Source organism: Anthonomus grandis, chromosome 13 (genome assembly GCF_022605725.1).
Source record: "Anthonomus grandis grandis chromosome 13, icAntGran1.3, whole genome shotgun sequence".
Taxonomy (NCBI): domain Eukaryota; kingdom Metazoa; phylum Arthropoda; class Insecta; order Coleoptera; family Curculionidae; genus Anthonomus; species Anthonomus grandis.
In genome coordinates this window covers 206,469-217,300 of record NC_065558.1, presented here as the reverse complement: position 1 = coordinate 217,300, position 10,832 = coordinate 206,469, and the positions used below count along the sequence as shown (strand labels likewise).

Sequence of the window (10,832 nt, the reverse complement as noted above, 5' to 3'; positions counted from 1 at the left end):
TATAACTCGGTGTTTTCGTAATCTAGGTGACCCAAATAAGACGCTGGTATACTTAGTTTGATTTCGACAAAAATCAATTTTTGGTGAAAAAATTCGATACGGGGGGGTATACCCGAAAAATGAAAAAACCCAAACTTTGAACGTCGATATCTCGGCTTCTATGGGAGCTATCGGGAAAATTCCAACGGTTTTGTCTTAGTTTCGTCGTTGTGAATCCAACGAGACCACCCGCAAGGTCGTAGCTCTTCTAATAGCTGAGATATGGCATTTTTGATGCCCATTTTTGGCCTCAAAAACGGACGTCGAAAACGACTTTTTCAGGATTTTCAAAGTGCTCTCATTCCCTTAGTTCTGCTCGGATCCTGTTATAACCCGGTGTTTTCGTAATCTAGGTGACCCAAATAAGACGCTGGTATACTTAGTTTGATTTCGACAAAAATCAATTTTTGGTGAAAAAATTCGATACGGGGGGGTATACCCGAAAAATGAAAAAACCCAAACTTTGAACGTCGATATCTCGGCTTCTATGGGAGCTATCGGGAAAATTCCAACGGTTTTGTCTTAGTTTCGTCGTTGTGAATCCAACGAGACCACCCGCAAGGTCGTAGCTCTTCTAATAGCTGAGATATGGCATTTTTGATGCCCATTTTTGGCCTCAAAAACGGACGTCGAAAACGACTTTTTCAGGATTTTCAAAGTGCTCTCATTCCCTTAGTTCTGCTCGGATCCTGTTATAACCCGGTGTTTTCGTAATCTAGGTGACCCAAATAAGACGCTGGTATACTTAGTTTGATTTCGACAAAAATCAATTTTTGGTGAAAAAATTTGATACGGGGGGGTATACCCGAAAAATGACAAAACCCAAACTTTGAACGTCGATATCTCGGCTTCTATGGGAGCTATCGGGAAAATTCCAACGGTTTCGTCTTAGTTTCGTCGTTGTGAATCCAACCAGACCACCCGCAAGGTCGTAGCTCTTCTAATAGCTGAGATATGGCATTTTTGATGCCCATTTTTGGCCTCAAAAACAGACGTCGAAAACGACTTTTTCAGGATTTTCAAAGTGCTCTCATTCCCTTAGTTCTGCTCGGATCCTGTTATAACCCGGTGTTTTCGTAATCTAGGTGACCCAAATAAGACGCTGGTATACTTAGTTTGATTTCGACAAAAATCAATTTTTGGTGAAAAAATTCGATACGGGGGGGTATACCCGAAAAATGAAAAAACCCAAACTTTGAAGGTCGATATCTCGGCTTCTATGGGAGCTATCGGGAAAATTTTAACGGTTTTGTCTTAGTTTCGCCGTTGTGAATCCAACGAGACCACCCGCAAGGTCGTAGCTCTTACGATAGCCGAGATATGGCATTTTTGATGTCCATTTTTGGCCTCAAAAACGGACGTCGAAAACGACTTTTTCAGGATTTTCAAAGTGCTCTCATTCCCTTAGTTCTGCTCGCCTTAGTTTTCCCTTAGTTCTGCTCGGAAAAAATTCGATACGGGGGGGGGTATACCAGAAAAATGAAAAATTCCAAACTTTGAAGGTTGGTATCTCGGCTTCTATGGGAGCTGTCGGGAAAATTCCAAAGGTTTTGTTTTAGTTTCATCAGTCTGAATTCAACGAGACCATCCAACGAGCAAGGTCGTAGCTCTTATACTTGAGATACTGCATTTTTGTGCTCAAAAATAGCGTCACTCCGATTTTCACCCGTCCCAAAAAAAAAAACTCGATTTCAATCAACAATTCTTTTTATTGTTGCATATAAAATTTAAATAAATTATCTTTTTCAATATAACAAAAAAAAAAAAAGAAACTGTAGTCAACATAATTCACTCTGAACACAGTAGCGCGCAAACGATTATTCAATTTCAACGATCACGTATTTTTTTACTCATTATCTATTTCTAACTGATTTTTTTTTTGAATTTTTTTTTCACAAGATTACGTCTATCTACGTGACTATGCGGACCTTTGGACCGACGCTAGGTGACGCTTGTCCTATGGGCTAAAAAATGAAAAAACTCAATTATTAAAAAATCAAAACAGCTAAATGAATACTAACCGGGTCTCGGTAACCTTAGAGACTCATTATCTTTAATGGTAATTTCATGGGGTTGATCATGGTAGTTGTAGATTACATGTAAGATTTTTTCTTCTCCCAGAGCGGCATCAAAGAATCCAGGCAAGTCGCTCTAAAAAAAAAAAAATAAGCAATATGACCTAAATCATCATTTCACCGATAAATAAATGAATTCCTAAATAAGTACCTTGGTGTTTTCATGTATAACCAGTTTAGAATCCTTGACGAGACACTGGACTGGTACAGTGACATCTATGACGTCACTAGACATTTCTGCATCCCCATGATCTAAACGTAAATTTTTGACTTATAATGTAAAGTAAGGAATTTTATTGTTACCCTTAATAACTTTTCCATAAATCGCTTTAATAATGACTAGACCCTTTTTCTTTTCTTCCTCCTCCTTGATCCTCGTATAAGTTGCTTGCATTAAATCTTGGGCTGCCATCGCTTCTTTCCTTTAGGACAAAAGGAAAAAACAATTTTACCATTTTTTTAAACACCAGGTAAAGAATATTATTCACCGTTTTTCCAGCAGCTTATTAAAATTATTTTGTTTTTGCTTTTCCAACTTCTTGGATTTCTCTTCTTTAAGAAAGGGCTCTACGACCCCTTTTTTTACCACCACATATAAAATAAGGGGCACCACAGTAGCGTAGAACACCGGGGAAGGCATTATTTCTTCACACAAGTGAATTGGGAATGAATACACTTGGTTTGCACGTGACAACCTACCAATAATAATAATATTAGATAATAGATAATACACCAGATATTGTATCATAAGAACTTATTGAGTTTTACAAAGCCAATATACTGAATGATTAAAGTTAAATTAATTTATCAATAAGATTATATTTAAAATAAATTCCAATGCTGTTGGTGAAGTTGTGAATTGTACAGAAGTTCACGCAATTCTGCGAGTATTTTTTACAGAAAAGGACGAAATCCTAATAGAAACAAATTATTATGCCAAGTATTAAAAAAAAAACATCCAGGCAGTTAAAACACTGAAAACACAAATTTTCCTAGAAAAAATATTGATTGTTACATTGTTCATATAAAAAAACAATTTTTCCAGACATCTTTGTTCTTGTACCACACAATTTTATTCTAAGGATAGCGAAATATACAGAAATTCTGATTGAAATCAATTGTTAAACTTTAATCCAGGCAATTGCGGTTAAATTCCAATTCAAGGGTGAGAAATATTCGAACATCACGTTATAAGGATAGAAAAATACAAAGGAATTACTATCTGGAATTAATTATAATTTTATTCCAGGAAGTTATGTTTAAAAAATAAAAATATCCAGAAATCCTGGTGTCTTTATATGTACTGTGTTAAATCGCATTCTGAAAATGTCACTTTTAGACTGGTCTAATAAATCTGAGTCTAAGTCAAAATTTTTGAGCTATAAGATTCTTTCATATGGATACCGCTTCTCTAAAAGGAACCAAACGCCATTCAACGAAACACAGTTTTCTTGTTTATCTAAACCGATCCAAGCGACTGGTTCTGTTTAGATAATCTATAGACATCGATATGCGGCGTTTGGTTCTTCCCGTATTTCTAACCTCAAAGTTATTATTCTGTTGTGTGGTTTATATATTATTTTGTTCAGTGTAAGTGCTGCAGTTTTTTTTTGTTGGTGGTTGATGGTTTTAGATTTTTTTTATCAAAATGTTGAAAAGAAATCTTACCAGGTGTGAAAAGTTGGTGGAATTAGCCCGCAGTAGTTTTCAAGTAAGTAATAAGTAAATTTAAAAGTTTAATTAAGTAGTATTAAAATTTAATATAGTATATAGTTATTTGTAACTTTTTCATAGAAAGTTGAAGTTTTACCAGTCAATAGTATTGACATTTTGGACTACAATGACATTAGCAATAGCAGGAGTTTGAAAGAAAATATTTCACCTAACCAAACTAAGATAAGTCAAATTGCAGAGAAAAACGTAAGTAAAAATGTAATTTAGTTCTTAAGGTCGCTACATAAACACGACAGATATAATATTATAATATAAAATAAAAGTAAAATATTTCTACGTTTAGTTTCTTAATTTCACTTTAATTTTTTACCTTAGGTTTCGAAAACTATTAAAAATATACCATGATAATGTCTTCCTGATTTGTGTGCTATATTTGTGTGATATGTGCAATAAAATTAGTTTTATTTAGAAAGACGATCCTATAACATTATTTTTACTATAGATTGTTGATCATAATATTTTAAATTAATGCTTTCTTGTAGGAAACTAGTGATTTTTCTGCCAACAAATTTAATGTTGCTACGAATAATGATACTATTTGCACTCTTGATAAACCAAGATGGTGTGCCAGACAAGAATTATGAGGTATAGAGTTATCTTATTAATGCAAATAACTTGAATACCTCCTATGAAAATTATTGTGGTCAATCTTCTAACGTGGCTATTCTTCAAGATACTGAAAATTACATAGATGTAAGTTTTGGAGTTTTACATTTTAAGTAGTAAGATAAAGGGTAGTTAAAAGCGTAAAAACTTATTTCGATTTTAATGTTCTCTTGCAGGAATCCGAAAACATTAATGAAGCATCTGATCAAACTGATGAAGACATTCCACAGCCTGAAAGACAGATTATTACTACCTCTTCAGATTCAGAAGAGGATTACCCTTTAGCGGTAATACGCAAAAAGGAAAAGCTACGAAGTGTTAAGGAAAACGGTGAAAGGAGGCTAAAGAAAGGAAGAAATAGGAAATATCCAGAGCAAACTTTTAAACTACGAAAAAAATTAAAGGACTCTAACTTGCCACATTATTCAGTAACAGGAAGACGAGTCGAATCAAAAACTTTGAATGAAATGAAATGTCAGGAAAAAGTGGACCAACAAAAACGAGCTGAACTTTTTAAAAATTTTTGGGATTTATGATGTTCAAACAGCATTTTTAGCAGCAACAGTTCAAGTTATTGAAATAAAAAGAAAACGAGTTCCTAACAGTCGGAAAAGAGGTTACACAAGTTATGTTATGTCGAGAAATGTTCGACGAAAAAGAATTTATACTGCAGTAAAAAATTAAATAATGATTGCATTAATGATAAAAGGGGCAACAAATCAGGAGGTTTAAATAAAATTTCCGAAATTACTAAGGATGCTGTTCTTGGTCTCATAGCTATGTTCCTAACCTACATATCGCATTACACTAGGGAAAAATCAGATGTAAAGTACTTAAACCCTGATCTTTCAGTTCCAAAAATACATTCACTATACTTGTCTGAAAATAATCCTTTTGTTAGTTTAAGTATCTACAAAAAAATATTTTATGAAAATTTCAATTTAAGAAGAAAGCCCAATAAAAGATACTTGCAATGTATGCGATAGCCAGCAAGTAAAACTACAAAACCAGAAAAGTGAGACTTTGAAACAAGAAATAAATCTCGAACACATTGCTCATTTAAATAAAGCTAAAAAAGCACGTGAGGCAATGAAGGTAGATTTCGCCACAGCAAATGCGACCCATGACGTTATTAGTTACGACATGCAAAAAGTACTAAGCTTACACAAATGTAACATACTACAAACGACAGCTCTCTGTGTACAATGAAGGAATACATAGTGCGTCAACAAATTTGCCTTACTGTTTTATCTGGAAAGAAGGAATCGCTGGTCGAGGAGCACAACAGGTTGGATCACGCATAAAATACATTATTGAAAATTATCTAGATCCAAATATTGAAGAACTCATTATGTGATTCGATTCATGCGGTGGGCAGAATCGTAATATTAAAATAATTCTTCTTTTAAAGGCTGTCCTTAGTGGACATAAGAGTCTTAAAAAAAATATATTTTAAATACCTAATCCCTGGACACAGCTTTTTTAGCAAATCATACTGATTTTGAAGAAATCGAACGAGCTATGAAGCACCAATTATGTGTCTTAGTACCTTAGATGATTTTAAATCAATTATTTTATCAAGCAAGAAAAAAAATAACTGAAATGGACACCCATCACTTTTTCTCTATTGAGGATGTTGAGAAGGCTATCTCAAACAGAAAGGTATTTGAAACAGGTGAAAAGGTTGATTAGGTAAATGCTAGAATAATCAAAATCAAAAAAGAAAATCCTTATAGCATCTTTTTTAAACACTCGCACGTCAAAGTCGATTACAGGGAGCTAAAAATAGATAAAAGATCTAAAGGTATTAAACTCAAAACTTTAAATGGAGATTTTAGGGCAAATCTAAAAACATTATATCCAGAGGGAAAACCGATTTCCGAAAAAAAGGCAGCAGATATCCAAAGCCTCATGACTTTAGTTCCCGAAGCGTGTAAGAACTTTTATAACACCAAACCGCAAACAGCAAATTTTGAAGAAGACTTGGAAGGATTTGGACCTGAAATTGAAGAAAATTATTATTTTTTTAATATAAATAAAAAAAGTTTTAAAACAAAAGTTTTGCAAAAGCTCTAATTAAAATTTTTGCCTATAATTGCTTTTTATTTTACCTTAAAATTATAATTTGTATCATACAATATGGAACTAACAGACAACTATAACAGATTATTGAATTTTTAGTTTTTCAAAAAGGAACCAAAGACCAAAAATGACATTTTTCACCTTGATCCTATGAAATTTTAATAAAATCCTCTTTATTTTACCTCTTATATAGAATATATTTTTTTAAACATCATTGCAAAATTTTTACAATACAATTTCCGGGATTGCTTGAAATATACAAATTGAATTTTCTCCAAACGAGGAAATGTCGCTTGGTGCTCTTTAGATAAGCGGTATCCATATATGAAATTTTTTACTCCTTAGGAATTACCTCACTTCAAGTGAAACCCTAATTAAAGTAACTGGAATATTTTCTGTAAGGTATCAATGATAGAAATTAATTATTAATTATAATTAAAATAAGAAACATAATTTTCATGTCAAAACACATAAAATCGCCAATTTGCAAGAGGATACTGCTTAAAATCATAAAATTATTAGGAAATTTCAAATGAAAATTCCAACTTCAAATACCCTGTTAAGCTCAATTACCATATTTTGGTGTGTAGTATCATCAGTTCAGAGATTGTCCATAAATATTAAAAATTATCTATTTAATTACTATAGTGTTCTCGTTTTTTCTGTATTTATTAACTCTTGTGTTTTTTCAGTTTTTATCTATAAAAAATCTTTAAGTTACCCAAGATAGATAGGGTAAGTAAAAGATTTTTTTTTGTATTATTTTGATTTATACAGTATAAGTTTTTTTAGTAACCATCTCTTTTTAATATCTAATTTTTCATATATTGTATTCCTTTGGCGACAAATAAACTATTCAAATTCTAATTTACCTTATTTTTAACTTTACTCCGGCGGGCACCCCACAGACAACAGAAAATGACAAATTGCTGTGCTTCGACACTTGCTTTTCCGCTCCATATTCCACCACTCCACCAAAAGTACCCATCCTGAAAATATTACGTAAATTGTTGAAAAAGAAAGAAAGAAAGAAAGAAAAATGTGCTATATTACGTAAGACAACAAAATCTTGTGTACAAGCATCCTAAAAACTAAAAAATTCCAAATTCACTTTAAATTTCAAACAAACATAACTTCTAAAACACTTTACATAAAATTTACACACATTACCAAAATTAATCATAACAAAACAGATTGAGAAAAAAAAGCATCTTTTTGATAAATTTCATTAAAAAATAAGTAAAGATAAATGTAAAAAAAAAAAGATAAATGTATAATGTGTAAGATCGTCAAAGATTCACGGGACTCAGATCGGTTTATATGCTCAAAAGGGGGTGAAAAGTCCACTTTGTCACTTTCTAGCGCATCTTACCTCTCAGGATCATTATGAAATTGAACTTTTCTTAAATATTTATGAATATTACGCATTCTTACTTGATTGCCAGCCTTAATTTCAATTCTTGGGCCATCATTTTTCTGGTGTATTGCAACTGAAAAAAGGAATGTGGTACTCCTACTTGTATTGAAAAATTAAACCTATTATTTTCTGAAACAAAAAAAAAAAGTTTATGATATCCGCTAAACATAAATGTCGCTGCCTTACCAGTATCCCTAATAATTTGCGTTGAAAATATCGACCTAATGCCCCCATGATAAGAAATGTAACCTATTGAATGTTTATCTATCTGCATCGCCAATGCTAAAACAAATTCAAAAAAAATAATAATAACAATTAAATCGCTTTAAAACTTCAATGAACCTCCTCACTTGACATAATACCAGGCCGGACTCCTTCGGGAGTAAATTGCAGAACAGTGCCGCCGTTCCAGAAAAACCGTTTCGTTAATGTCCTAAACCCTTTTAGAGATATCGCCGGACCACTTCCGGCGGTCATTTCGATTTCGGCCCAACTTTTATGGGAAAATAAATGGCGCCAGCTCATGTTCACACCACCACCTCCGGTGCCGTTTTGCGTGTGCAACTGCCCGGAGAGGGTGCAGGTGTCCTTTTGGGTTAAAGGAAAATCTACTCCTTGGGTGAACTGCATCGAGGACACTTCGATATTGGGTAATCTCCCGAGCATACCACTAAAATGAATAACTTTATAAAACCATATTCAAAATTTGCTAGGATAAAAGTTAAATGTCAGAGGAGACAAATTTCTTTAAATCTCTTATTTATTACTTATAAACTCTGTAATTGTTGTAATAACTAAACCATTTTGTAAATTGTGTAGGAATTTAGTGCATTTATGTGACTATTATATTTCTGACTTGTCAATGATTATGAGATTATTTTAATGACATGTTTAAGAGACAGTTTTAACTGTTTTGGTACCAATTTGAATCCACACTGCTAAAGGCCCAAGAAAGGCCGAGACACAATGGGATAGTTTCTCGACCTTATTCACTTAAATTAAGATTTAATGCAAAGCTTAATGCTTAGTGGGCTAGTTACTAATTCAATACTGACAAATTTTATAACGGACATAGGAATCCCATCTTGCCTCACAGATTTTTTAGATTTAATAGAATGGAGATTATTTCATCAAAGTGAGGTTGAATAAAAAAGATTTTTTTTTAATGTTTTTGAGCAGTAGCATAGTTTACTTGAAAATTAAGACTCTATGTCATAAAGAATTTTTAAATTTGTCCTGTTAATGTCCTGCTTTATATTTATTAATAATTGACTGCCTGTTTTTTGCTGTATCCTGCCCTTTGAACTGCTATACAACATTCCAGACAACTTTTGAGGGATTTTTTGAGTGGGTTATGTCATTTTTTAAGTGAACTTACAACAGTAACAAATACACACAAACCCAACAAAAACTGAAGTATTATTTATGAACTTAGATGAAAACCAAACAATACCCAATTTACACAAATGAATTTAATCAATTTTACTATTCAATAGTAGAAAAACTGACAGATAATCTAATCCTTATCAGGACTCCTTTTACTTCTCCTATAATACCAGACTTCAATATTCCACCAGTGAATTGACTAAGAACTCTCTTATTTATTTAACTATTAGGACTTTTTCACCTCCCAATTAATATAAAGTTTGCACAAATTTTGATTGGCTTCAAAAGATATGTTGCATCACTCTTTAAAGTGAAGCATTTTATTTACTACCTATTATTATTTTTTTTCAGATTAAGTAATTGTTAATCACCGTATTTTATGATAATAAAACATGTTTTGACTTGGTTTGAAAAGTATCTCACCTGTCATATTCATCCTCGAACAGATCCTCATCATACGGATTAAATAAATCAGTAGCGTTAATAGCAATTGTGATGTTCCCGGTAGGATTTGTGGCCTGTTTTTTCCTCCTCTCTGCTCGTTCTTCTGCGAGCTGTTCGTATTCAGCTCGAATTTCTGCAGGGGTTTTTGTTCTCGACACAATTTCCCAGCCCTCAGTTTCCAGACCTTTTGTACCTAGGGAATCATATATGGCACGTCTATGAGGATCTGATAACACTAAAAAAAATATAAATTATGTAGAGCGTAGGTATTTATATACCTAGTTAAATATTAGAAATATATCTGTATACTTTTTTCTCTTATTTATATATTTTTTTTTTTAATTAAAGTAAGGTTGTCTCATCTGCCTCATAATATGTTTACAGGTACAGACTAATGGTTGAGGGACATTCTACTATCAAAAAATTGATTGTATAATTTAATATATGGCAAATAAAACCTGTTTAAATTTGAATATTTTTTATGACAGGGTACCTTCATAAGCCTTTTTGATCTTATTGAACATAATGTCGGCCTTAGCTTTAAGCTCTGGCTCCCTGTGTTTATCTGGATGGTACATGCGACTAAACTTTCTATAGGCATTGTTGATTTCTTCTTTGGAAGCCTGGAATTTAAAATTTAAATGTTATTGATTAATGTAATCGATAAAACCTTTTTGGAGGCTTTATGGATATATACAAATACCTCTTTAGGAACGTTCAAAAAGCTATAATAGTCTTCTTCACTAATGTTTTCCTCGTCAGAATCAAAATCCATCGTTTTGAGGTTAAGTGGAGCCCCTCAATTAAACGTCAATAAATGCGAATAGTTGTTGTCATAAATATTTAAAATACTAATTATCGGAATAGGGGAAGCGGACACATTTTTAATTAAAATAATATTCCTGCACGAATATTTAATTTAACAAAAATTTCGTGGTTAGGATAAAAAAAAATGGGTGAGAATCGGAAAACCCCTGACGCTTATGCAACACAACAAACATCATTTGACATTGACAGTCTTCTTGACTGAGGCTTATAGGTTAGGATCC

At 32.7% G+C, this 10,832-nt stretch overlaps 1 protein-coding gene across 1 annotated transcript; it reads right to left on the bottom strand.

Moving 5' to 3' along the window:
* Positions 1-1,728: 1,728 nt before the first annotated feature.
* Positions 1,729-10,785, bottom strand: LOC126743677 (dnaJ homolog subfamily C member 11). The gene is made up of 12 exons (XM_050450882.1): positions 10,487-10,785; positions 10,277-10,406; positions 9,763-10,018; positions 8,304-8,623; positions 8,140-8,235; positions 7,971-8,082; positions 7,409-7,525; positions 2,603-2,809; positions 2,418-2,536; positions 2,266-2,366; positions 2,061-2,190; positions 1,729-2,003 (listed from the first exon to the last, which is right to left on the bottom strand). The coding sequence occupies exons 1-12, from the start codon at positions 10,556-10,558 to the stop codon at positions 1,981-1,983; spliced, it is 1,683 nt and encodes a 560-aa protein (XP_050306839.1). The 5' UTR covers positions 10,559-10,785; the 3' UTR covers positions 1,729-1,980.
* Positions 10,786-10,832: the final 47 nt, after the last annotated feature.

What these genes read in the sequence shown, in the direction of transcription:
- LOC126743677 (XM_050450882.1), bottom strand. Translation starts at nt 10,558, where the DNA reads ATGGATTTTGATTCTGACGAGGAAAACATTAGTGAAGAAGACTATTAT. An exon ending in GCAAATTATTAGGGATACTG is followed by an intron (nt 8,083 to 8,139) that starts GTAAGGCAGCGA and finishes TTTTTGTTTCAG; the next exon opens with AAAATAATAGGTTTAATTTT. An exon ending in TCTAAGGTTACCGAGACCCG is followed by an intron (nt 2,004 to 2,060) that starts GTTAGTATTCAT and finishes TTCATTTTTTAG; the next exon opens with CCCATAGGACAAGCGTCACC.